Below are 27,622 nucleotides of genomic sequence, written 5' to 3' on the forward strand. Positions count from 1 at the left end.
AGCTGTTAAAGAGTTCAGTTCAAGTCTGACCAAAGTTATAAACCTCTTTACATCCTTGACTGTCCCGGGATGTTTGTGTATTTGAATGCACAAATCTTAGGGAACATATTTGAGTCTGGCTTTCATCCAACCATACATCTTGATGTATGCTCAATCATCATTCAGTCATTATGCAAATGTACTGTTTATAAGATTGGGGAAACCTGCAGTCAGCTGAGACTGAAGAAGTCACTTGGATGAGTGACGAAATGTTTCTCCTGCTGAAAAGCTACGTCCAGATGAACAGAATCAACTTTTGGGGGCATCATCCATCCATCTTCTGTTGCTTATCCAGCAGGTCTTGCAGGGTCAGGATTCTAATCAGGGACACAGCTCCTCCGGGGGGACACTGAGGCATTCCCAAGCCAGCTGAGAGGCATCATCTCTCCAGCCTGTCCATTCTGTTTTTGGCCTCCTCCCAGTTGAACATGCCCAAAGGCAAACTACCTCAATCAGCTCCTTTGTGAAAGATTTAGGTGTACTTTGAATTCCTGCTGAATGATCAAGCTGCTCATTTTGGTACCTCGTATCCAGAGCTCCTTCGGTCACAACCCTGAGCTCACGGCCACAGTTTAGGCTGACTTCATGCTAGCACTCTGCCCTTTTCTGGCTGAGAACCGTGGTCTCAGGCTTGAAGATGCTAATGCCCTCTGAGCTCCAAACTGTTCCACTGTACGCTGAAGGTCATCGTTTGATGAAGCCAAGAGAAAAACCAGGTCACCCACAAAAGGAGATCCTAAGAACATCCATCTCAGCTGAGTTGCTGTTTTGAGTCTTTTGGTTCAGCTTCCATTATTATTCTGGTATTTTATTTCTGGTGAATGGACTGCTTCTTATATAGTGCTTTTCTACTCTGAGCACTTTACACAACGTGTTCATTCACTTTTTCTATTCTTCTAACAATCACACACATTCACACTCCGATGGACGCATCGGAGAGCAACATGGGGTTAGCATCTTGCCCAAGGATATTTGGCATGTAGACTGGAACAGACTGGGATCGAACCAACAACCATCCAGTTAGTATGTGACCTGCTAACTGGATAGTTGCTGCTCTCCACCAAACGTACGCTGGCCAGTTTTCACACATGCACTGCAGCCATGAGTTTTTCTCAGCTGGCAGACGAACTGCACCAGCCTCACTTTAACTCATGGCTCATTCTGTAGGAAGCATCTTTTAGTTACGTACTTTACTCATCAGTAAGAATCGTGGATGATGTTAGCCGTCTTATTGCATGCTACTCAACAGCAGATGGATTTGTGCGTGTCAGTGTTTCAACATTTCGCTCGATTGATCTATTAAAGCTTGGATTTGTAGCAACAAGTTGACCATTCACATCCTGTCTTCCAAACCAAGCACATTTCTTTAAAAGGAAAATACGTCTTCTGATGCTTGAAGTAATGATATTTTTATTGGATACTTAATCAACCTTCCATCTGTAAGAGGAAAAAAATAAAAGGATTAATAGCCACACCCTCATGCTCACGGTCAGTATGAATGTTCAAACAGCTGATAAGGGGCTTTCAGTGTGGTGAAATGCAGGAAGTGCAGAGCAGGAAGTGATTTCATTTAAACACACAGCACCGCCTGTGTGACATCACAGCAGTATTTAGACAGTTAATGTCCTCCTAAGAATTTCTTTCTCAGTGTTCATCATTCAATTCAATTTAAATATCGACGCTACGCCTCTGTAAAATAGTGTGTTTCAGTGAAGCTGTAAACTTATGCCACATTCCAGACACCTCTGAACTCGGATGTCAGAACTTGTCACTCCTCAGTTAACACATTCCAGAAAAAGTGTGGAACAACAGGATCTGCTTTGGTTCTTTGGAAGGTAGAGAATACAAGACATCATCAACCACAGAGGCTGTGAAAACAGAAAACCTGAGTGAGCAGCCGGCAGAGGAAGTAAACAGCTTCTTCACCCGCTTTGAAACACCACAACAGCAGCGCTCATCTGCCTCAGCCCTGCTCCCATCCTCATCCTCACCTTCCTGCACCGCTCCATCACTGTAACGGAGCACGAGGTCAGACGTGTGCTCCTAGCAGTGAACCCCAGGAAGGCGGCCGGTCCAGACGGAGTACCTGGCAAGGTACTAAGAGCGTGTGGCCACCAGCTCACCCTCATCTTCACCAGACTCTTCAACCTCTCACTGGATGAAGCAGCCATCCCATCCTGTCTAAAATCAGCCACAATCATCCCAGTGCCGAAGACGTCTCCCATCACCAGCCTGAACGATTACCGCCCTGTGGCCCTCACACCGGTAATCATGAAATGCTTCGAGAGACTAGTCCTTCAGCACATCAAGGATTACCTCCGCCCAGAATTCAACCCGCACCAGTTTGCATACCACGCAAACAGATCCACAGAAGACACCATCGCCCTGCATCACGGTATGGTACGGCAGCTGCACTAAGGCTGACAGAGCGAGGATTCAGAGTGTGGTCAAGACACAAAAAATCATCGCTCAAAGCTGCGAGTCAACAGAAGCTGAACAGCTGCAGACTAGTTAAGTAGGACTATCAGACCAATGAATTCCAAAAGAGTGCATCACAATTTCCTGCTCAGCTGGATGTGAATCTGTAAGGAAAACTGGAACGACGCTGTTAAATACAGACACGGTGGAGAAAACGTGACGTATCTAATCTATAAATGCCCATTAGTGCCGCCTTGGCCTGGGTTACCTTCCCTCCACTCATTCATACATGTGCCTACAGTGTGCATTACTTCACACAGAAACATCCCAGCTAAAAAATAAGAACACCTGCTGGCAGGTAACGACCAGCCGCCCTGCTGCCAGCCCTTATTCAATTAGAAAGGCCACATTGCCTGTCACAGCACCTCCCTGTGGTTACATATAGAACTGCGCAGGCTGTCGCAGCTTTTAGCAAACATGCTGCATCTTTGTGACAATTTATTTCCTCTGTATTTACATTTTCTCATATCCCACTTTTTGTCCTGATAATACAGACTACTGTCTACACAGCCCTCCACCAAATCTCAGCATAAGGCCGTTCTTTCTGATTCTGGAAGAACTGTTAAAGCACATATTATCATGTACAGTTAGGAAGAGCAGATCCCAGCAAACTAACTACGGAGCAAGGAAGAGTACGTCTGCGTTGGACACATTAATAATGCTGACACGAATCTACAAACTCTGCAGGACAGATATTCAGTATTTTATCTGAGGACTGTTTTCTAATGCTGGAAGCAAAAGTGTTTAGGATGTCACGTGTCCTGTATGTCCTGTATGTCCTGTATCCGCTCTGTAATCGTATTTGTGCAGATTTATTAATCATGTTCAGGTCCACACGATTTCTGTGAGACTCTGCTAAAGACAATCAAATGTGGGGCACAGTGTCTGAGGGTGGATCACACTGTGTATGTCCACCTCAGACACGTCACCATGGGAAAGGGTCTGACTTTTAACTCTCTGTGACGTAAAAGCCTGCGACGAGCCGTCTGCGTAGATTTTGCGTGTTTAACGTCAGCGGTGAGTTCTGCCTGACTCTGGCTCAGCTGTCCTGGAAAGTGAAAGCAGTGCAGAGGGCCTCAGGGGCCATCGGGGGTCGGAGGGTGTGGGGGTTGGGTGCATTCCCGCCGACAAACAAACCAGCTCCTTAACGGCCAAAAAGCACGTGACCAAGCGTCCTCCACACGAAACAGTCCCGTGACCTTTCGGGTAACAGTGTCGGGGGGCCCCTTTAAGACTCTGTGACAGGATGACGGCAACGAGGTGAGAGCAGAGCGCGCGCAGCATCACGACAATCCCCACAGGAAGGACAAAGAGGAGGAGGAGGCGTGGCACACGATGGGCGCGTCATTAACGCACGGGCTCGTGCTGATGTTTACGATGACAGAGGCGTGAGACGTTAAACCTGCAGGACTAGTTAGTCTGTGACAACGAGGACCGGCCTCTCCGCTCCGCCCAGCACCGTCTGGCTGGCTCCACGCTGCCTGAGCGGGCAGAGACACGCACCGTGGCTGCATGCAGCAGGCACGGAGTCATAACACACAAACAGATATTGCGACGCGGTGAGCCACGAGCAGATCTGCGGGATGATGAACGGAGGGCGGATCGCAGCAGCCGGAGGAGACACCCCGGGGGCCGCGGGGAGGACGCTCCGGTTCCAACGGCCGCACGGTGAGTGACGGGCACGCGTGCACGCGCACTGCGCATGACCGGGATGTAAGAATAGCACCCTGGTTATGTAATAAAACACACACACACACACTTCCTCTTATTTCATTCATTCCCGCAACACACTGTGTGCGCGTCACCGTGACGCAAACTGTGGATAATGTCATTGATTAGCGGGCAGAGGGCGTGATCATCATCATCATCATCAGGAATACTGTTAAAGCCAATCAGCGTGCGCGCGCACACACACATTATATAAGGACTGCGATATATCGGGCCTGCTGTGAGCGCGCATATATGTCACAGCGCGCGGTCTTTGAGCTGCTGTCAGGCATGTGCTGGGTGGTGCTGCTGGTTTGATAAGACACGGCCCGCGTGGGGAATGGAGTCCAGGGAGCAAAGCGCGCACCCCATGCGACGGCGGCGCGTGCGGTGTGAGAGCACAGGTGAGGTTTGTTTCCCTCATTCAGAGAAACGCACCGCTGACCTCCCCCAGGTCGCACACGTGACCTGAAGTCTGGCTCGATGGTCACGTGAAGTGAGAGCCAATGCAGGGCCGGATCCGCTGTCTGAGAGGCCGCGGGCAGAAATCCGAGAGTGGGCACCTTTTAATGCTGGAGGAGTGGACGACTTTGAGCCTGCGGGGTGGGGAGCGTGTGCTCGCACGGCCACTCTTATTTTTATAAAAACGCAGCCTGACCAGCAGCAGGTCCTGTCTTTGGACTCTTATCAATGTGTAAGCGGGGGATGTTCTGCAGTGTGGTGGCGTGGCTACAGCTCACTGCATGGTCAGCATGTCTGGGCCTTAATCGCCACCGTGTCAGTGCTGGGTTTCACTCCTGTGATAAGAAGCAAATATGTAGTTGAGAGCAGGATCTTCTGCAGTACGTCGTGCGGTCAGGCCTGACTAACGGTGACTGATGTACGCCGTGCTCTTTTAAACTTCAGGCCGTGGTCATGTATAAAACCAACAGCAGGCTGTAGCATGCTGCTCGTGTCTAAAAATATAGTAAAATTGAAATTTCCTGCATGGTTTTGGCTTCACTTCAGTTAATGACGACAAAGTTCACGTCCCGGCTCGGCTGCAGGGAGGTCTTTCCACTCTGAGGTCTGTTTGGTCAGCCTGTGGCAGCTCGTGTGTGACTGGCGCTCTGTGATGGTTTCTGTCGTGTTGACATGATTCAATCTCGCTCCGAGCCGTCTGTGACGTGTGCAGCGCTTTTAAAAGACGTGTTTATGTTGAGCTGAGTATAGCAGTGAATGCTTGGCTGCTTTGCTCTGTCGTGGCTGTAACTTGGGTGGGTTTCTTTTTTAAACTAATAAATGTGACTTTTGTCCACTCCGAGCTGATAAAATTCCCGAAGGCATTTTTGGTCAGTTTTCAGTCCTGACTAAAAACACAGACACACTGCATGCCTTTCACACAGCTTCCTTTCATGAAGGAAGGAAGAGGCATGAAGACAACAATGCTTCACTGGTTTTTACTGAAATCTGACTTGTGGATGGATTCAGTTTGTGTCCATGTCAGTCATTTAGAAATAATCAGGCGGAGCATCTTTGCCGTGTTGGGTGTAAACCACTAAACTACAAAGCCACTAAAATATAAATGAGGTACTCAGGCCTGAAAATAAACTTTACGTTGGCAGAAGAAACGTAGCCGTTTGCTTCATTAGTCTTTTTTTTAAACCTCGGTGACTGAAAACTGATGACCTCTGACCTCAGATTCTTTGGTTTTTAGTGTTCGGCTCACTGTTGAAGAAAGCTGTGACGTGGGAACAGAAGCGTGACTTCGTAGGAAATGTTCTTGCTCAACTTCAACTTCTCTGAGCTGTTGATGACTTGAGCAGATGTGCGTTTCACATGTGACCCAGCTCCTGTTTGCTCACTGGGAGCTCCAGCAGAGTAAACAGCAGCTGCAGGAGCTGCTTATGTTTACTGACTGATCTGTGTTTATATGTTCGGTCAGTACTGCACATCATTAATATTTTAACTTCTGTGTAGAAGCTAAAGTCAGACCCAAACCACTAAAATGGCATGTTTTCCCTTTATTTAACTCTCATTTATTTGTCCCCAAAATTCAAATAAAAGTGAGTGATCCATCCACGGATCCATGTTTTCGTGACGGTGGGAAGGTCGAGTACCCGCCGAGAACCCACGCAGACAACAACACGCAAACTCCACACAGAGCGACTGCAGCTGGCCACTGGTGCAGTGGTGCAGTGGTTAGCGCCGCTGGCTCACAGCGAAAAGGTTGTGAGTCCAGTTTCAGTTCTGTACAAAGCTGTGTGTCTGCTGCAGCGTGCAAACAAGGACGGTAACAGGATGTAGTGTGACGGGTGTTTAATCTGAAGATGCTCGCCTTGAGCTGTGTGCAAAGGTCCACGTGTTGGTCTTACCTTAGATAAGCTTTCTGTTTGCGTTCTGATTTTATGTGTTTATGGCAGCATCACGCTGAGGAGACGAGTGGAAGCCTCTATCTCCTCACTCCTCAGAACAGCGTGCCGTCCTGTCGGCGAGCCTGTAACGCCTGTTTGCTGCCGTCCTGTCATTTACTGCCATCTTGTGGCCACTGTTGGTTACTGTCTCTGAACACTAGCTTTGACAAAAAAAATTGATGTCTCTAATAATGAAGTTTTTTGGGGGGTGACAGTCATGTCAGGTAGACTCAGACCTGACCTGACTGAAGACCTCAGTTTCCCTTCTCACTTCCCTCTTAATCGCTCTCGCTCGCCCTCTTCTGGTGTAATGTCTGCTGAGCGCCGTTTTATGCACTTCCGGTAAAGCAACATGTAGACTTCAGCTGCATAAGTATTATAGCGTCCCTCCTCCTCTGTCTGTCTGCGTCACTCTGTGAGACAGAGCAGGACAGGAGGAGCTAACTCGACTGTAAATAAGAGCCGTCTGCTGAAAGGAGATAAACTGAGATAACGAAGGGAAAACTTTTTTCAATGTTGCTTAACTTGCAAAGGAGTGACGTTCAGTACCGTGCAACAATCGTGAGCCAATTTCATTTCTCTGTATTCTGCTGGAAAATGGATGTAAGGATTTATTGAAGCATGTTCAAAAAGATGTGTGGGATTAAAACATATCAGGCAAAAATGGATTTCTGTGAATGTAAAATGAATATTTTGGTATGATCGCCTTTATTTCTCTGAACTCTCTCAGACAGATTTCTGTCATTTAAGTGTCTCCAGTCATTTCTCTTCAGGCCTCTAGAAGGACGTTAGGAGCTCTTCTCAGACTGTTTCTGCTTTGTTTTGTTCTCTGTCAGGATGATCCCACACTGCTGTAGTAACGTTGAGGTGTGGACTGTGTGGAGCCCAGTCTGATGGCAGTGTTTCACTCTGTTTTCCTGCCCGGGTATATTTTTACTGCAGGTATTCTCCTACTCCCAGTCAGGTGCTTTGCAGATGGCTTTAAATGGCTGCTGCATTTAGAAGTTTTAGCGAACACCACTCGCTCCACTGCAGCCTGAACCATGACAGAGCCTCCACCGTGTTTCACAGACGTCTGCAGGCTCTCACCAAAAATGTAACTTGGCACACGTCAGCCGAGAGCTGCACAATTACTTGTATTTGATGTCCCAGAATTAAATGAGCCATCAAAGCAAAGGCAAGCCAGGCGCTCCCTAAATAAGCAGCCGACCACTCGTCTATATGAGCCAATCACAGCCTTTCCCTGCTCCATGCCTGGAGCAGCAACACGGAAAATGTATCTGTGTGTGGCACTGCAGACATGGTGTTTGGTAATACTTCATTTTTAAGGCAGCTGATGTTAAACATGAAGGCATCACATGCACAGAGTGCTGCAGAGTTGTGTCTGCAGCACAAACAACAACAACTTCTTCGGCCAGCTGAGGGACTCCATCAGCAAAGACTCCATCAGCAAAGACTCCATCAGCAAAGACTCCATTAACATAATTAATGCATTAAAGCCAACGCTGCAGTGCAGCTCAGACATGCTGAGGTCACCAGAGTCTTTCACAGCAATGCAGAGATTTGTTTACAGTGTAACACACATTTTGTTAATCGTGACAAATAGTTGTGGTCTCAGTGTTGATCACAATGATGGCGATTATCAGTTAAGCTGTAACTGTGCAGCCGTACCTCAGCCTCTCCTCCGGGGTTTGTCCTCCATTCTCCGGTTTCTTCATTTATTTATTTAATTTTTTAACGACACACTGAACACTTTGCTTAGATATGCTAAGATTTTATCCAATAGCTCTTTGGAAATTCGTTCATTGGTGCAAAAATACTGTTTTATGCAGGTCAAACGGTGTAGTCTTTGGCATGTTTTGTGACACATGAGTAGTAGTAAAGTGTCTGGAGTTGGGTTCATTGAATGATTCATTGGTCAGCAGTTAAAACATTCCTCTGAAAATGGTCAGGTACAAGGAGTGGACTGAAAATGGGAGAGAACAAAACAGGTTTGGCTCCTTGGAAGCAAAATCGTCTTGATTTTGCTACGTCTTGCAGCACTGTGGTCACGTGAAGGTGGATTAATGATGGTTAATGCAGAAAGGTCAGGATGTCCAGGCACAGTCTGATCTGCTCGTTTCTTAAAGTGTTTTTGTTTGGTAGAAGCTGTTTTCCACACATGCAAAAACATGACTGCCTCTAATAATTACATTTAAAATGCATTTAATGAATTTGTGCAGTTTGGATTTTCTGCTCTTGTTTCTTTTTAATTACATTCAGTCGTGTGTGTGTGTGTGTGTGTGTGTGTGTTTATCTCAGGACTGGATTTAAATACAACAAACAAGTCAGTCACCACCCACATGGTTGATATTAATGAAGGCCTAGGTCATGTGACACACACACAGGCCTCGGCTGCTTTCATTGGGTGTCAGCTGATAGAATCACAATAGAGCCGCTCAGCATGGTTGTTACCCGTTTATCACGTTACACCACAGTGCTGCTGAAGCTCCTCCCACTCTGATGTGGTGTGAGAAAGTTCAAAATCTGAACACAGCTGGGAGAGCGCCTTTATCCCGTCCTCCTGTTCACACACACACACACACACACACACACAGAGCGCAGATACAGAGGAGAGGTTCACACACACAGACACACACACACACACACAGCTCAGATACAGAGGAGAGGTTCACACACACAGACACACACCTGGCTGTTGAAGCCATGTCGCAAACACTCACTCAGAATCCTCTGGAGAAGACCTGGGGTCCATGGATGCAGAGCAGGCTGAACAGACGGCGAGGCTGTAAGTACACAAGCGCACACATGCAGCACATGTGCGTGCACACACACACACACACACACACGGTTTGCGCTGTGATGCCTTGTTTTGCTTTGACATGCTGATACTTGTGCGTTTTCTTCTGAACAGCTTGTGTGGATTCACCAGGTGTGTGTGTCTGTGTGTGTCTGTCTGTGTGTGTGTGTGTCCTGACGGCCATTCACCCTAAAGGGTCGCTGCGTGATTGCGTGCGGTCAGACAGACTCAGACTCAACAATAACACGACAAATGTGCATTTAAAGAATTTTGTAAAGTACAAAGTGAAATTAAACATCTAAAGAATCACAATAACAAAATATTTTGAAGAAAGAGTTACAAAGTATGAAAACTAGGCTGTTGGTGGACAAGTGTGTGTGGCGAGGCTCAGCCTGCCCGAGCGGGCGTTTTGCCCGCCCAATCAAACGTCAGGACCGCACGTTTCTGTTTAACCGGCAGCGCAGAAAAAACACCAGAATCATTTCTAGCTTATGATTGGGTGGCAATTTTCCGATCTTCACCCCCTGACTGAAGGAAAAAATTCCCACCACACATTTATAACCTTATCAGTGCAGGAGCGTCTGACTCTGACCTCAGAGCGGTCGTGGAGCTGCTGATTCTCTGCTGTAAAGTCCACATTTCTGCTGCTGATGTGACGTCTGTATATATCTGAGTGCATGCAGAGGGCTGTTGAAAGTAAGATCCCACACGGAGCAGCTGTCAGAAGAAGAAACAAACGAATGTCAGGTTCCTCTCAGATCTTCCTTGAAGCTTTCACTCAGACGTGTTAACATTTTGCAGCTTTGTAAGCATTGAACGGGCAGCCTAACAACGAGGGGGGCGACAGCAGCAGCCAAACACCTGAAGAGGAAACTCACCGTTCCTCACCACACGTGAACAACCAGTGCTCACTGCTGCTTTCTGAGTGCTAAAGTTTTTATTTGGATCCTTTACCAAAGTAAAAGCACAAGAATACGTGTGACATTTCCCTGTGACTGCTTCGTCTGTGCAGTCGGTGTGTCTGCAGCCTGCGGTCGGAGCTGTGGAGATGTCACAAGATGGGTCTGAGTGGTTTTAGGGTGATTTATGGTCTTAACTCCACATCAATCGGTAATCAGGTGTGATGTATTTATGTACAACAGACACACAAACACAGCGTGCTTTACAAAAGCCAACGACAGCAAGAAATGAGATCAGTGCTGATGTGGGAAAAGGAAAAACACAGTAAATGAGAAGAAAACGTATTTCAAAGAACAGCAGTAAACTTCACTGACTTCAGCTGCACTTCCTACTTAAACTACAGTAAAGTGCACAAAGGTTGGGAAACAAACAGATGAAACTGAAGCGATGAAGAAGAGAGAAGCTGGCCATGAGCTTAAAATCACCTCCTTTCTGTACGGCGAACGTGTGTCTGTGGGAGGAAAGATTACAGCCTGTGACTCTGAAAAATGACTCGCGGTCAGACGGTGTTCCTTCTTATCACCAAAATAACGTTTAGTCCAGCTCGAACCCTCCGTGGCACACTTGTACTGACGTCAGCGAAGGAAAGCTGTGCAGTCAGACATTGTTTACGAGATGAGCCGAACATGGTTGTGTTGTTGCTGCCTCTCCTTCACAGCCAGGCATTAACTTTTAGATCAGGATCGTACGGAGGACCGAGGCTTCAAAGAAATGAATGAAATAAAAAGGAAGTAGTTCTAATGTCTTTGACACATTTTTACATAAAAAACAGAAATGAATTTATAAACATTTACTTAAATGTATTTATTTATTAAGAGAACACCCAACAACCATATGTCCCCTTTAAACAAGCACTTTGGCAACAGCGGGAAGGAAAAACTCCCTTTGAACAGGAAGAAACCTCCGACAGGCTCAGGGAGGGGCGGAGCCATCTGTCGAGATGCTAGCATTGTAATGTAGTAGCTGGAGTATTTTGCAGGCTTGTGTCAGTATTTATAAGACTGATGTGTTTGAAATGTTCGTCAGACTTCAGATGGTAAAACTTTCACGGCTTCTTTGAGACGTCGGTGTGTTTTCCTCCTCGGACACCTGCGCTGGTCACCTGTAGTCACCGTCTTTGTGTTTGTGCGTTTCAGCCTCGGTGCCCCAGTTCACCAACTCCCCGACCATGATCGTGATGGTGGGCCTCCCGGCACGAGGGAAAACCTACATCTCCACGAAGCTCACCAGGTACCTGAACTGGATCGGCGTCAAAACCAAAGGTATCGGCTGCCAGCGCGGGGCTAAACTGACACACCAGGCCGTCGCCACACAGATGGAAACGCATCTGTTAGTGTGAGCTGTAACGCAGCTCGTGTTCGCAGGTGCTGTTTGATGCAGCTTGGAGTGATTTCTGTAAACCTTCACACAGACTCTGACTGAGCAGCAGAGTAATAACGTTTCTCAGGTCAAAGCTTTGTGAATAAACAGGCAGGTTACAGAGATGCGGATGAGAGCAAAGGAACTGTTTGGCCGCGGCGTTTCTGGCTGTCCGGACTTTATTTGGTCTGCTGTGTGTTGCCAAAACACTTCCAGGGCGCTGAGGCCTCCTCAGGACTCTGAAGGTGCTCTGCGGTATTTGACACCAACATGTTGGCAGCACATCCTTCAGAGGATCCTAACACTGTCAGATTTCAAGGATCTAAAAAGTTCATTCCAGTCAGCATGGCTCTGATGAGTCTGTTGATGACATTTTAAATGATAGTAAGGAGATTTCCATCCTCGGTCATAACAGCTGTAAGCTGTGCACATACTTTCTTCTTCATCAGTGCAAAAATCTGTTATTCTCCACACGAGTTTTCCATCTGCTCTTCTGTTCACAGTGAAGCTGTACGGTTTTATGGAGCAGAGCTTGTGTTTAGAGACCGAAGCAGAAGTTTTAACATGGGAGTCTATGCAGGGTGGGCAACTCCAGGCCTCGAGGGCCGGTGCCCTGCAGGTTTTAGATCCCACCCGGGGTCAACACACCTGAATCACATGATTGGTTCATTCCCAGGCCTCTGGAGAACTTCAGGACATGTTGAGGAGGTCATTTAGCCATTTGAATCAGCTGTGCTGGATCAAGGACACGTCTAAACCCTGCAGGACACCGGCCCTCGAGGCCTGGAGTTGCCACCCCGGGTTTATGGGGACGGACTGACTGCTGGAGCTTCTGCTGGATGTTAGAGGAACTGCAGTTTGGTCTTTTTCAGCCATCTGAAAGCATCGTGGGTTAGAACGTGTGCTGCTGTCAGCCACAGTTACTGCTCCTTGTTTGTGTTGTTATAATCCTTCATGGCTCGTTCTCCTAACCTGTGATGGTCACTGCTAAAAGCCAGCAGATGGCATCCTCATTAGCATGTTTAGCTGTAAGTTTAGTCTCTGAGCGTTGTTAGCTCATTGCTACAGATCCAGACCCTGTCACTGTGTCAGCAGGATTGTGTTCTCTGTGTTCCAGTGTTTAATGTGGGGCAGTACCGCAGACAGGCCACCTGCTCCTACAACAGCTACCAGTTCTTCAGACCCGACAACGAGGAGGCCATGAAGATCCGCAAGTACGAACCCTCAGCTGCACGTGTGCCACACCTCGGCATTAAGGCGTTAGTGTGTGAGGCTGTGTTTATGAAACCCACAGCATGTTGCTTCAGAGGAGCCAGACTACGCCGTCATTTTTAAAGTGCTCGTGAGCAATACGAGTCCAACTCTCTGAAGGTCTTTAAAAGTTACTGTTTGGACATTTGCTGCTTTTTCTCCCGTTTTCAGTCCAGTTCTTGTACCTGAGCTGTGAGTCGTTTAGGCGTAAAGACTGAAAGTGACCGTATCAGATATTCATTTTCAAGCTTGTTAGAATCGTTCACACTTTGTTTTTAGACTTTTGTTGTTGAGTCATAAACTGGCCTTAAATAATCTGTGACACAAAGTGAGATGGGAGCTGGAGCAGTTCACTGCAGAGCTCACCGTCCATGATCTCGGCCCCTCAGCCCCTTCTTCAGTCGGTCGCACTGACCTGTAACTCTCCACAGTGCTGCTCACCTTCCATTTGATGTCCTGCAGATAAGATGAGCTTTTGTAGCGCTCACAGTGGTCAGATCGCAGCAGTATGTAACAGACTTTAAACACTCACAGCTGTCCAGCTGTTCTTTGGCATAACTGAGGTGCATGAAACTCAACACACGTGCACATACGTGGAAATGCAGCATGAACGGCTGAAGCTGTTTCCTACTTTCCTACCAGCATGTAAAGATATGAGGGGTGAGTCCCGCCTGCTGACAGTGTCATACATCGTTAACGTGTCGGTTTCTGTGTCGGCACGCAGGGCCTGTGCCGTCGCTGCCCTCCAAGACGTGTGCGAGTACATCAGCAGGGAGCAGGGTCAGGTGGTGGTGAGTCAAACTCAAAGTTTCCTCCAAACTGCTCAGCAGCACGTTTTTGTTTGTAGTGGACACACAAACACAATATTACAGTGACAAATCAGATCTCCCTAAAACGCCGTGAACACAAGTCATCACATCCTTGTGTGAGCAGCTGTTAAAGTCGGTCAGCGTGGTCTTATTGAGTTTGTCTCTTGAAGGTTTTTGATGCCACGAACACCACCCAGGACCGCAGAGAGGTCATCCTGAACTTTGCCAAAGAAAACGGCTACAAGGTCAACTTTCTTTCTTTCTCTTTATTAAAAATAGAAATGTGTTCGTCAAACCTCTGTGACAGCTTTTGTTTCCCTTCCTGTTCAGGTTTTCTTTGTGGAGTCGATATGTGACGACCCCGACATCATCGCTGAGAATATTAAAGTAAGTGAGCCGAGGCGAGTCGCTGCTCGGAGCCGGGATCCGGTGCGCTTTCAGTTTGTTTTTGTTGGAACGGGCTGAACCGAGCTCGCTGTGCCAGCCCGCGGGTGTCTTGGCAGGACCTGGACTGGTTTTTGTTCCACAACAAAAGCGTGGAGAAACCCTTCCTGCAGCTTCTCCGTCCTTTTCTCTTTTCTCTTCAGTTTGGCTCGTTTCAGACTTCATGTTGTGCGTGCAGCTCACGTCTCTCTCAGCATGTGCCCTGCTTTAGTCGTGACTTTTCCCACTCTCTCTGCCTGAAAACAGCAAGTGAAGCTGAGCAGCCCGGACTACGCCGGCTGTGACAAAGAGGAGGCTGTGGCCGACTTCCTGAAGAGGATCGAATGTTATACGATGACCTACGTCCCCCTCGATGACACCAAGGACAGGTGACTGCCTCTGCTGTGGAAAATCAGCTTCTGAGTCACATCCACACCTCGTGGTTCACTGTTAGCGTGGAGGCAGATCAGCCACACTCTCTGTTCATGCTAAACTCATAAAATAACCTTACACAGAGAATTTGGAATTAAACTCCATCATCATCATCATCACATCAATCACTCTGCACAGTCGATGTTGGTTTGAGTTGATGCCTCTGAAGCCCATTAACCCTTTAAAGCCGGTCGGAGCAGCACGCTCCATTTTGTGTAACTATTTTTAAATCCCGGTAGCTCTGCAACCGTGTAAGCTAGCGCAATAATTTGTTTTGCATATGAAACCGGAGGAGTTGTACTTACATCTGATGCCATCAGCTTGTCCTCGGTCACGGTTTCCTTCCACATATAGTTTTGCAAAAACTGCATAAAAAGCACTTGCAGGAACAAAAACATAATATTCCAGAAACACGCTTTGCCGATCCGATCAGCTGTTCGTAACACTTCCTACGACCATCAGCGCGAACTATCGCATGTCCGCCATGACCTGCCCGAAACCGGAAGTGACGTCATTTTGCGGAAATGTAGTTTGTTTGTTTGTTTGTTTTTACCATCGTGGCCTCATGAACCTATACTTGTGTTTTTAAAAGTTATCTTTGACTTTCTGAATTTCTGTGTGGTTTCTGGGATGCTGAGGACTCATATTGCACTGCTGGAAATAGTTTATTTTGATGCATATGCTGTTATTTTGTAAATTTGCATTATAATATATTTTTTCGTTTTTCCTGCAGTATATGAAAATTGGTGTATCTCAAAAATAAAACTATGAAGACACTTAAAATAAATTTCCTTTGGAGGGAAACTAGTTTGTGTATTTACAGTTTTGAGGGATAAGCCTCTTAAATTTCTCTAACTAGAAATATATGTTAAAAAAACAAAAACGATTTTCAATTTTTTTGTAGTTTATTGCACTTTTTTGCAATTTATGTAATTACTATGCACTTAATGCAGACATATTATTAAAATTTGGGCTGTAATGGTTGTATTGATGTATAGCAACTTGAAATGCTCCCAAAAATGGCTCCACAGCAGGTAAAAATATAATATAAGCTCTGGCGGACTTGGTGCTATGGTAGGTCTTAAAGGGTTAAATATGACAATATGTTTAAATTGTAATAAATTGTGGAGCGAGAGCTTTACGGACGTCCGTCTCAGCTGGTGCAGCGGTTGCACGAGCCAATAATACGGCAGGATTCCTCACATGACTGTGGCTCAGGAGGCTGAGCGGTTTGCCCACTAATGGGACCGTCTGTGGTTGAATCTTGGGTGAGATCCTGAAGTCGTCCCTGAGCATCCATCACACTGAGAAAAAACAAAATGCGTGTGCATTAAGTACAAATGTAACTAAGTACAAATATGATGGCAGAAGAAATGAACAACTTTAAAGAATGAAATCTTTATAGGAGCTTCACATTGATACATCGCTGCGTGACAGGTTGTTGGTCCTGCGTCTTCGGACTGGGCGATCTGTGTCTTTGTTACGTAAACGCACCGTTGTGTCCAGCAGAGGAAGTTAAAGAGGGCTGACGCTTTTGGGTCTCTTTTCCTCGTCTTTCTGCAGGAACTTGTCTTACATTAAAATCTTCAACGTGGGCAGCAGATACCTGGTGAACCGGGTCCAGGACCACATTCAGAGCCGGATCGTCTACTACCTCATGAACATCCACGTCACCCCGAGGTCCATCTACCTGTGTCGCCACGGTGAGAGCGAACTGAACCTCGTGGGTCGCATCGGAGGCGACTCTGGGCTTTCCTCTCGCGGGGCGAAGGTTCGTTTTTTGTTTTGTTTTTTTTTTAAATGCACCTGTGATCTCGGGTCATGTTGTTGTCAGTGAGATTTTTCTCTTGTCCGTCAGTTTGCCAGCACTCTGGGCACCTACATGCGTGGGCAGTGCATCAGCGACCTGAAGGTGTGGACGAGCCACATGAAGAGGACCATCCAGACCGCAGAGGCTCTGGGAGTCCAGTACGAACAATGGAAAGCTCTCAACGAGATCGACGCCGTACGTAAAGAAACGGCTCGGCCGCTTCACGTAGATGATTTCTGCTCGTAGGAGACGAGTCTGACTTCCTGTGTGTTTCACTTCAGGGGGTTTGTGAGGAGATGACGTACGAGGAGATTCAGGAGCATTTCCCCGAGGAGTTCGCGCTGAGGGACCAAGACAAGTATCGCTACCGCTACCCTAAAGGAGAGGTGGGTGTGGACCCTGCGTACACCTGCTGGCCAGCAGGGGGCAGCTGCTCTGGCTGTGTAATAGGAGTCACTATGAGTTTAGGTCTCTGTTGCATGTTTTACTGAATAAAACATTAAAGCGATTAAAAAATAAATCTGGTCCCATTTTGAGTCAGATAGTAAATCCGAGTGTTTGACGACAAGAGGAGCCTCGTTCAGCTTCACGCGTTGACAGCAAAGTGACTGATGTCTAACTGTGTGTGTCTCAGTCGTACGAGGACCTCGTTCAGCGTCTGGAGCCGGTCATCATGGAGCTGGAGAGGCAGGAGAACGTTCTAGTCATCTGTCACCAGGCAGTCATGAGGTGTCTGCTGGCCTACTTCCTGGACAAGAGTGCTAGTAAGTGGTTCTTCTGCAGTGGCTTTGCTGAGGCTTTGAGCCTTTACGCTCATGTTTGTGATCGAAAGGTGATTAAAACCAATGTTGTTTTGAATTATTCCCATAAATATCACCCTATGAACCCACCGCTGAGAGTACAGGATCACTTCTTATTTATCTTTCACAGGATTTTTTCGATAATGAAACAAATGAAGAAACGATGATAGATTCCCCGAGTTAATTTCTCTGTGGTTAGAGTGATGGCAGCAGGCATGCTGTGGATAAACAAACATTTCTCTGTGTTCAGACGAGCTGCCGTACCTGAAGTGTCCTCTGCACACGGTTCTGAAACTCACGCCAGTCGCTTACGGTCAGTCTCGCCTTCTTCTGCCTCTGACTTTAACGTCCTCCTCTGTTAGTATCATTAAAACAAGCTCTGCAGCGTAAACTAGCAAACACAAAGTAAGATGATGAAAGTTGTTTTTGAACGGCGTGCTGGTGGAAGAAGTCACGACGTGCAATCACAGCGTCCGTCTGTTGTTCCCTCAGGTTGCAAAGTGGAATCCGTCTTCCTGAACATCGAGGCCGTCAACACGCACAGAGACAAGCCGGTGGTAAATATGAAATATGATTTTTCTTCTTTTAAACACAAACGGCTGAACACAAGTCGTAGCGTTAACGAAACCTGACACTGACCGAGGTGCAGAGGAACCGCCCACACTCGGTGAACTAATGGTTTTAATAAATCACAGGTGTGTGTGTGCGTGTGCGTGCGCGTGCGTGCGTGTGCAGCCTGCATTGATTCAAAGCGCTGCGACTCTGTGCATCAGACTCAGTTTGACTTTCTTTCCCAGAACGTCGACGTGGACCGAGACCCGGCCGAGGCCCTGGAGACGGTCCCTGAACACATCTAGAGGAGGCGGGCAGGGAGCTCGTTTTTATTCACTGATGGAAGTGGCCTTTTATTGTTTTTTAATTTAAGTAATCTTAGAGATCATCGCTGTTGTGATTGTTGCTGTTGTGACAGTTTGAAGCTTCACAACACTGAAAATGAGACATTTCTCTGTGGTAGCCTCTTTCCGTTGTCGATGCACTTTATAACGCAGGACCGAGGCCGGGTGAAGAAGAGGTCTCGTCTACTGTGGGAAAAAAAACAAAGTAGTGCTGAACATGTGCCGGGGGGTCTGCGTTACCGTGTTCCCTCCTCGACTCTTCCTTACCTGTACCTGTGCTGTAACCAGTGTCAGTCTGAACCGTCATTGTAGGAAGTTAACTGTCCACACTGACATACCGAACACGTGGTGCTGGTTACCGTCAGCGAGTAGAGCGTTGTTACAGATCCTTAAAGGACAGGTTGAAAGGATTTTTAGAATTGCTGAAAAAGTTTTTATTCCTGGCAGTAAAACCGTCATGTTTGCTCTGGTGGTAAATGTACCAACATTTCTATTCTGATCTAATCGACTTCTTAAAGCCACATTCACGCATTGAAGCCGGACTTCCACCATCACGCCCGCGGGCCTTCTTCCAGGGCAGAAATAAAACTCTCCCTGAGTCGTGTGTTTGGCGCCTCGATGCTGATAAAACACCCAGAACACGCGCTCTAAAACAACAAGGAAACACTTGATGATCATCAGGGGGGGGGAAAAAAAAAAAAAAAGAGTTAAAGTCAAGACAGAAAGCAGTTTAAACACCTATAAAACTGGAACCCAGCTATCGCCACCTGGTGGCCTTCAGACAGAATGCAGGTAGATGCATCCATGTTTTTACCGTGTCTGCGCCTCGGGACTTCTGCGAGCCTCAGCTCTGATTACCTTCAGCCTGTTCAGAAACTGTGATGATAGTTTAGTGTTTTAATCTCTTTTTAAACGGCCCGCGTTCATTTAAAAGAAAAGAAAAAAAAGATGGAGGAAAACCATCCCTACCCGGATATCCACAGGCGACTGGAATATAACCTGAGGGGTCGGTGATTGGATTCAGCAGGACTGGCTGACAGTGTTTGGCTGAATGTGGTTTTTGGTAGTTTTCAGTATTATTCATTGTAAAAGATAAAACAGGAACGAGGCCTTCAAAGCACACGACCCATAATTCCTGCGTAAAACATGAGGGGACAGCTGGTCCTGTAACTGCCCGATACCTCAATGTGCCTCATAAACACACAATCCATGACTGCTCTATGCACCCCACTCTTTAGTGGGGGAGGGAGGTCTGGTGCATCTTTTTTATTTTTTTCTGTGAAGTTACACTGACTGTTCGTGGTCCTGATGATGTGTCCGTCCGCTGTAGTCCTGCTCTTTGTCTCCTGGACTCGCTGATCCAGGATCACTGGTATCATGAACTCACCTACAGGCAGGTTGATGTTAGGAGGGCGAGTGGTTCATTACAGGCAGCACAGACTGGTGTCGTACTAAAAGTCACTAAAGATCAATGAAAGCATCAGTTAGATGCTGGAATCAAAACGGCCACATCCTGTGGTCATTCGAGGGACTGCGTTTGTGGTTCCAAGCATCGGATTGCTGCTCGGATGAGACGCTAAAAACTGTGCTGCTGATGAACGCTGCAGAATTAATAAGCTTCATGATGATAGTGAAGCCAAACACCTGCGTAGGCTTCCTTTGCAAAAGGAGTCGCACCACCCGTGTTAACACCTTCAGGTGTTCTTAATAATAGTATACAGGATCAAATATACCTCAAAGCCTGCAGTTTAGGGATGTGCTCACCTGAGAAACTGTAGAAAAATGCACATTTTCCAGAGTAGGTAGCTCAGGGTTACCATGGTGATATGCTGTAGTTAGGTGAACCAAGTTCATGATACCAGTAAACCTGGATAGCGACTAACACTATTACTCAGATGTGATTGGAGGCCTCTGTGTGCTGGAGCATTATGTTCTGCGTTGTGCAGAATCACCCGGTGTAGCAATAGAAAATCAAACCACCTCAGGGGATCCTCATCTTCACAGTGTGAGTCAGTTTTACTGTGAGTGGTAGCAAACCTGCAGTGTTGAACAGTAATTCTGTGTTTAAACGAGACTCGTACAGTAACCCCGCCCCGTGCCGCTGTGTCACCAGCAACCAGTCAAATCAATGCAATCACTGTTGTTGGATCAATTATAAAACTTTATTTTATAAACGTGAAAAAAACCTGCTGTTACGTTAAAATCCAGGCAATAAAATCTAAATGGATACTGAACATTTGTGGGGGTTTTTTTCTCATGTTTAAAACGAAGGCTCACACGGGTCCAACACGAGGCTCTAATGTAACCGGGATTCACACTGTAACACGACCAGTCCACACAACGCTGCTGGTGCAGCTTCTCTTTCACACACGATAAATAAAAAGAAGGCAGGAGAAACTGTCAGGTGGTTATCTCTGACTGCTGCTGCTGGTGGAGGCCTGGCTGGAGTTGGGGAGGGAGTGGGCCTGTCTGTACTGCTGAGTCCAGGTCTTAGGGTCCTGTTCATGAAGCTGAGATCGGACACAAAAAACCATCATTAGTAGCCACAGCTTCATCTGCAGGTGTAGGCGTGCTCTGCTCAGCAAACTTACTTCACCCATGAACTCCAGGATTTTGGCTTTCGACACCTCTGCGTCGGCGCGCTGACCCCAGCGAAACTCGTGCTCGATGGGCTCCGTGTGAGGGATCCGCACGTACTCCAGGTACCTACACACACACACGCACGCACACAGGAATCAAACTGAGCATTAACAGAAAAGATGTCAAGTAAATGAGTGTGGAAGTCGATATAAACTGAACGTGAGCAGCGAGCTGCTCTTCACATCTTATAGAATAAAACATGATCTTCCTATAAACTAAGGTCGGGCGAACTGAAACGTCGAGGCTGATCATCACATCTGGTTACAGAAGTCGAGGCCTCCCAACAGGACCTGCGATCGCCCGCCTGATTATTTATGAGCTGAAATATAAAACTGCAGATAAAACTTAAAGCAGTAAAGAGACTTTGGGGAAAACCCATCAGCCACATTATAAGTGCTGATGGGCCGTCCACCACCTGTGACAATAACAAATAAATTCAGCCGATAAATCTGTTCAGTCTCCAAATATCTGAGTCTTAAATCCTTATCAGCCGGGTTCACTTACAGATGTTGTGCCTGCTTCCACTGACAGCTGTGGGTTTAACTTCAGGGTAAATGAAAATTTTTACATTTTGATGAAAACCACTTTAAAAAAAAGAAACCCAACATCAACAGATCCTTTTAATCCAGACTGAGGAGTAATCATGTTAAATAATCATTATGAAACATCAGTGATGCTGCCAGCATGTCGCATGGAAGTCTTTCAGGTTGGAAAACATGAGTTACAATACAGCGAAAAACAACAGACGCTGAAGGAAAAAAGCCCTTTATGATCCACTGCAGCCTGTTTTTGTAGGAAAGCGATGCATCGTTCGAAAACAGACGCAGAAAAGTAACTGAAGACAAAATGTCAAAGAAATGCGAACCGAAACACAACACGGGGTTTTCTGACCGGTTTGGGAATGTTGGAGGAGCTGGTCCAGGCACGGTGCTGCGGTGCTCTGGCCTCCTGCGCCCTCCTGCTGCTCTGTGGTGTGGTATAAACCAGAGTCTACGGTCTGACAGACGCTGGCTCTGAACACACCAGTGCGCTACGACTACAGCGACCCTGCCGGGCTCGAACCCGCGACCTTCTGCTTACACGGCAGTGCCTTTAGAAGCCTGAGCCATCGTCCGACTGCAGGACGCAGGTACTTCACACCTGGCCTGTGCTTTCCAAGGTGGGGGAGGGGTTTACATGCTATCGGGTAATCAGATTACATCCAGTTCAGCGCAGTAACTTCACATCTTGAACTTTAAACTGTCCTTGATCATTTGTGGCTGACCCCACAGTGACCCGGTTACCACGGTGACAGAGCCCATGACTCGGGTTGCTTCCTACCTTTGACGCACAAACTCGTCGGTGACCATCTTCCTCACGTCACCAAACTCCTCGTGCTTCTCTCTGCGCACAGCAAACAGAAACGTTTAAAGTCAGATTTGTGCCGACTCCTGACGAGCAGCTGGGCGGCGACTGAGGGGCGTGGCCTCACCCGGGGTCCACGCGCAGCTTCCTCAGAGTGTTCCAGATCAGATCTGTGCGACGAGGGAAGACAAACGTGTCAAACTTGTGTCCTTCCACAGATCAACTCGCCTTTGTTTTATTTAAGGAAGACTGACACTCACTCTCTCTGACGACACCGCCTTTCATGAAAATGACGCTGAGGATCGCTAACAGCAGACCCATCTTTGGATTGGACGGGCTCCTACGCGCCACAGGAAACAGACACTTGTTACACAAATGCAGGTTTTCTGATGACGCACTGATGTTGGCTGTGTCAGAGTATAAAACACGCAGGTATTCAATAACTGAATCCTGCTGCTCGGCCTCAGCGTTTAACTGTTTAGGTTGTGATGTAACACATGATGTCACCACTAGATGGGGCTGCAGTCTCTGCCCAGTTTCTTAAAGCTTAAAGTTAAAGACCTCTCGGACTCCACACAGCGCACACAAACATTTGTACTGCTGATGTTTAGACGCTCGTTTCCCCGGTCTATGAATATATGCATGAATACTCACCTGACCGGCGAGGCTTTGTCAGGCGTCTCCAAATTATTGACCAATATGTACATTTTATTTTTAGGGTCGATTTCCACCAGCTTCAGGCCGAACACCTGGACAGAGCAGCAGATGAGCGCCGTGCTGAGACAGTTTCATTTGCAAATCGAGACGCCGATCATCTCTGACTCTACAAACCTGGTCAAACGTCCGCGCCGCCCTCTTTAGGATCTCGGGGTAAATGTTTCGGTAATCCTTCACCACATGTTTCACCAGGTCTGAAACGGCACGGAGACGACGTTATCTTTCATTACTGTGCTTTATACGCGTGTCTGGGACATCCACGGCTGCGAGCAAGGTTTTAAAACACCTCAGACTCACAACGTCTTCTTCAGAGCCCGACACGACACGCTGAGCACTTTTATTTTTTCAAACAAACTGAAGCAGCCTCTGTTTTCGTGGACACTTCTGTTCCTTAGCACTCAATTTAACTGTTACCCCCGTTTGATTTCACAGTTGAGCTGATATAACCCTCAGAGGGCTTTTCAGTGGAACGCTGCCGTGTATTCAAACGCTCCCTGGCTGCTGTCTGTACCTGCTCGCCGTACAGGCATCTTCTTCTGGTCCTTCACCAGGAAGTACTGCACCACCTCAGCAGTCTGCAGACGGACGAGTGACAGAAAAAAAGAAATTAAATACATTTTACTGATCATTAAGAATCAAACTCTGGATTTCTCCTGGTTCTGTACCTTTTGGTCGACCTGTGCAGGTGTGAGCTTCTCCAGCCCTCTCTGCACCTGTGACGTACTCGGCTGAGTGAAGGTCGCATCGTCATCCTCATCCTGAGCCACCAAGTTGCCGGTGTGTCTCTACGTGGGAAAAATGTACATGGAGTCAGTATCTGTGAAACTCACTGACACCCTCAGATTCAGCTTATTTTTCTGTACGGCAACTTTGCCTTTTATCAGCTGGCTGTCTAAAAGCTCTGGGAGAAGATGGAGACACGATATGGTTCTTGCAGTAATCGCCAAACACACAGACCTCCAGAGGGTCAACACCAAAAACCATCAAGTCCAACCAATCAAAGCTATTAGGTTTCAAAGAGAAGCAGCAGCGTCAACGAGCTCCTGGGCTGCATGCTGCCCCAAGCATCTGACTGCATCAGTCACTACGCTACGTTCACACTCCTTTCCTATGAAAGTTTGCTGCTCTGATTTCCCGGCAACGTCAGCGCAGTTTCTTTCAGCAGGTCGGCTCGGAGCCCACGCAACTTAAAAAAAGTCACTGGGAAGAGCGATCCAGCAGCTGAGACCAGTTCAGGATGGTTATGGTTGGTCTGAGCTTGCAGTTTGAACCCTCCACAGGTCAAAGCTAATCTTGCCTTTGCTGCTCCGCTGAGGCCTCAAACTCGCAGCCCCTATTTTGATGTGAAGAAATATAACGCAGTTTGACTCTTTCTGTTGGGGAGGTTTGTTTGTTGTTGAGTGAAATGTTAAAATAAGCTCTTTAAATGATTTATTATGAAGGTGACATGAGCAGAGAGCACAAACATGCTGAGGGATCGGCTGTGTTAGTTCAGCGAGTCACAAACTAATGTGAACACTTGTGTCTGTGTTTGTATTTTGTTACGTATGACAAAGTGTGTCTGTCCAGGAAGAGGACAGGTGTGTTTGTTTGCTAGTTCAATAAAAGGCTTCGGTTAGTTTGCAGTTTTGTCTTGTTATACAATATTTTAAATAAAAAAACAAACACTTTTGGAAATATTTGCGATTTCTTCTTGTTTGTTTTGTACTATTTGAACACTACGGTGAGATGACAGTGCCAGCAGTGGCCCACAGCTGATTTACGTTTGAGACCCCTGACTTAGGCAAAGTGCCGATGACCCTGAGGTACCCCGCTGAAGATGTGGAAGGTTTCCCAATAAAGTGACCATTCAGACCACCTCACCGCCATCAGGGACCGGCCTGTTCGTCCAGCTGCTTCAGCGGTTTCTGCTCGTAGCATCTCTGATGTTTCTCAGCATGTGTTTAAGAAACCATGCAGAACGTTTTCTCCAGTGAAGACAGAGCAAACATCCAGAGAGCTGGAGCTTGTTTCTGCCCCTCTGCATCACAGACATCAAATTACTGCACTTAATTCAAACTCTATATCCCATGATGCTGAAGCTCCTATCATTGGGACACGTGGAGTGGGTGTAATAATTATTTAACATATGCCCTCACAGTTGGAATCATTTTTCCTGCATGGGCTGCTTTTTTTTTTTTTCCAGCTGCTGTGGTTTGATCTGGACGTGATCTTGAGTTTATACAAAGGCGTTCACCACTTTACCCTAGCACCTCTCATTACTGTAACAGTGCAGACAAGTAAAAAGAATTTCTTCTGTGGTGGAAACGAAGGACTTACTCTCTGAGAGGAGCTCTGTGTGCTGGACGGTCTTTTCCTCTGCGTCATGGCGACACACCGCCTGATAAAGGAGACAGGTAGGATGAACAGATGTGCCTCTTTAGGTTGGACTGCACAGCATTTTAATTCCTGGCCCCCTGCACCACATCTCGAATAGTTCTGCAGTACATGCACTTTTCTAAAGTCTGACTTTCACATACATGAAGGGGAGGCTGTTTATTGTTATCTGAAGAGGATCAGCCTGTCACCAAAGGTCATTCTGTTTGCAGCTTTGCACAGCAGGAAATTATGGTGTGAGGTGATACAGCGTGTGCATCATCACTGGATTAAAAATGGTAAAATTGCCAGATGTGTCTGTACGGTGGCCCTGAGAGGCCAAACGGACTGCAACTTCAGGAAACACTTGCAAAAAGAAAACAAAACACAACGGAAATGTTTCTGGGGAGACAATAACCCGACGGACCAGTTGCACGAACCAAAACATGCTAACAAGTGCGCTGGGAGACACTTCAAGGAAGTGGATGAGAGGTAAATGTGCTGTAATCATATGATTCTAATAATACTACAGATATCTGGAATATACATGCATGCTTTGGTTCGTGCAACTGGTCCGTCGGGTTATTGTCTCCCCAAAGAGAACCCCCCCCCCACACACACACACACACACACACACACACACACACACACCACACAGGCCTCCTACCAAAAAAAAAAAACATTATAGAAGTTATAACTTAATTTGAATGTTATTGGTTGAAACATGTGCTTGACCCACAAGCCCCTCAATGCAGTGAAGAATCCTCTTCACCCTCTGCAGGAAAGCAGCCCACAGCATGTTTACCAGCCTCCGTGATTGGCTGTTCCGTCTCACGCCATTAAAATCTAAGTACCGTAAAAATCAGAGTCTGTTCATTTCTTTGTAAGAGAGCAAACCAGATGTTAGACTCAGCGCTGACCTGTCCCACACAAACACAGTTTTTGCCGCACATTTATTCTGTTAGGACCTGATCGCCGCAGCTACACCGTGTGTGTGCGTTTCGGCGCGTTTTAAACGAGAACGTCTGTAGGCTGAACAAAAACAAAAACCCGGAAGTGACCACAGATCCTTAACGCGAAAACCAGAGCAGACAGCGTTGCTAACTCCGTGCCCTAAAATACTTCACCCGGATTTCCCGGGATAAAGCGTGGCAAACAGAAGCTTCAAATAGTCCGTATGTTTTAGAAAATGACTCACTTTGATCCTCCACCCGTTCCAAACGGTCAGATTCCCGCTAATGGGGCTTGTAGGCGCGTGCTGATGACGTCATTTGCACTTGCCGCTTTTCCTTTCCGTTTCATTCGTCGTTGGTTTCACTCAGTGACTGTAAAAGTCATTGGTTTCATCTATTAATTAAATAAAAATTGAGTGGTTTTATTTATTTATTCCGCCTGTGACAGTTTGATGGTTTATTATACCGAGAAAATTATTTTTATTTTACAAATTCGCCGGAATAATATTGTTCATTAGTTTATGTGTAAAAGGACCTAATTGGCATAATTACTAATGAACAGAAATATGAACGTTTGATAAAGAGATAAATAATCATACTGATATAACTCATGATTATATGATAAAATTCATGACGCACACAGGAGGACAGGCGTGAGAAACTACTGAAATTTATTCTACAGACTAGCATATTTAAAATGAAACTAACAGGAATTTCAGAAATCCAAGAGAAGCTTCATACTTTATTCAATTAAATTGATATTTCTTTCAGACCTCTGCAACTGTTGACTTTTCTTCGGCTGTTAGCTTCTGAGATTGGTAGGAAGAGCACATGTGTAATTTTGAAATGAGCTTATTAACTTATCAAAAGCCTTTTTATAATAAGTTAAAAAGTCTTCTCGGCATTCCATTGGAAAGTGTACCAGCCTCTGTATGAGATAAATATAAGTGTCCATATTAAAGACGAAGCTACAGACCCTTTCATCCAACTATGAATATCTCCATGTAATCCTCTGGATGAGGAAAAATCACTTTCGTTATTCTTACTTTTTAAAATTATAATTAAAGTCCCATGTTTATTGTTGCGCCAGTCTGATATTTGAGAACATAAAATTTCTGGAAAAAGGTGCGTCAGTCTTAGAAATTCTTGATTTGAACAGTTTCAAAAGTAAAATACTTTATGTACTTTTAATTCATCACCATTTTTAATGATCAGCTTAGGCTTTTTATTTACCTAAACGTTGTACTACATGAGATTTTAGAGTTTTATTGAATAAAATATGCAAGTCACAGTAATTGACGTGTGAACAAGAAGCACAAACGTCCACCGAGGCATCTCTCTCTCTCTCTGAGCAGTGATATACTTAAGGGAATAATATTCTATTTTTATATAAACATGTAAGAGGGGATAACTTTGTAAACAACCGGACATGAATAACTTGAGGTTATTACATAAT

The 27,622-nt window shown here is 46.3% G+C and overlaps 2 protein-coding genes across 4 annotated transcripts; one reads left to right on the top strand and one right to left on the bottom strand.

The window, feature by feature from the left end:
* Positions 1-3,808: 3,808 nt before the first annotated feature.
* Positions 3,809-20,386, top strand: LOC146611459 (6-phosphofructo-2-kinase/fructose-2,6-bisphosphatase-like). Of its 3 annotated transcripts, XM_085345420.1 has the most exons (15): positions 9,128-9,234; positions 9,287-9,405; positions 11,514-11,639; positions 12,854-12,950; positions 13,712-13,778; positions 13,967-14,041; positions 14,127-14,183; positions 14,487-14,608; positions 16,215-16,422; positions 16,510-16,656; positions 16,743-16,847; positions 17,096-17,225; positions 17,512-17,574; positions 17,754-17,818; positions 18,059-20,386. In XM_085345420.1, exons 2-15 carry the CDS (start codon positions 9,324-9,326, stop codon positions 18,116-18,118), a joined length of 1,404 nt encoding a protein of 467 aa, XP_085201546.1. In that variant the 5' UTR covers positions 9,128-9,234; positions 9,287-9,323; the 3' UTR covers positions 18,119-20,386. The 3 variants fall into 3 exon arrangements, with proteins under 3 accessions (XP_085201544.1, XP_085201546.1, XP_085201545.1); XM_085345418.1 differs by lacking the exons at positions 9,128-9,234; positions 9,287-9,405 and adding an exon at positions 3,809-4,185; XM_085345419.1 differs by having other exon boundaries at positions 9,128-9,405.
* ndnl2 (necdin-like 2) lies at positions 20,306-26,474 on the bottom strand. The gene is made up of 11 exons (XM_085345421.1): positions 26,412-26,474; positions 25,178-25,238; positions 23,524-23,643; positions 23,370-23,433; positions 22,973-23,052; positions 22,796-22,890; positions 22,402-22,481; positions 22,269-22,311; positions 22,118-22,180; positions 20,749-20,863; positions 20,306-20,667 (listed from the first exon to the last, which is right to left on the bottom strand). Exons 2-11 carry the CDS (start codon positions 25,223-25,225, stop codon positions 20,566-20,568), a joined length of 810 nt encoding a protein of 269 aa, XP_085201547.1. The 5' UTR covers positions 25,226-25,238; positions 26,412-26,474; the 3' UTR covers positions 20,306-20,565.
* Positions 26,475-27,622: the final 1,148 nt, after the last annotated feature.

This window comes from Diplotaxodon limnothrissa, linkage group LG20, assembly GCF_057381915.1.
Source record: "Diplotaxodon limnothrissa isolate DT_005_m linkage group LG20, D_limnothrissa_male_GT1.1, whole genome shotgun sequence".
Lineage (NCBI taxonomy): Eukaryota > Metazoa > Chordata > Actinopteri > Cichliformes > Cichlidae > Diplotaxodon > Diplotaxodon limnothrissa.

Bases quoted from the DNA above. Each gene is read 5' to 3' on its own strand.
- ndnl2 (XM_085345421.1), bottom strand. From the start codon at position 25,225: ATGACGCAGAGGAAAAGACCGTCCAGCACACAGAGCTCCTCTCAGAGA. The intron at 22,482-22,795 runs GTGAGTATTCAT...TGTGGCGCGTAG, and splicing joins GACAAAGCCTCGCCGGTCAG to GAGCCCGTCCAATCCAAAGA. The intron at 20,864-22,117 runs GTAGGAAGCAAC...GTGTGTGTGTAG, and splicing joins GACGAGTTTGTGCGTCAAAG to GTACCTGGAGTACGTGCGGA.
- LOC146611459 (XM_085345418.1), top strand. From the start codon at position 4,101: ATGATGAACGGAGGGCGGATCGCAGCAGCCGGAGGAGACACCCCGGGG. The intron at 11,640-12,853 runs GTATCGGCTGCC...TCTGTGTTCCAG, and splicing joins GATCGGCGTCAAAACCAAAG to TGTTTAATGTGGGGCAGTAC. The intron at 16,848-17,095 runs GTGGGTGTGGAC...TGTGTGTCTCAG, and splicing joins ACCGCTACCCTAAAGGAGAG to TCGTACGAGGACCTCGTTCA.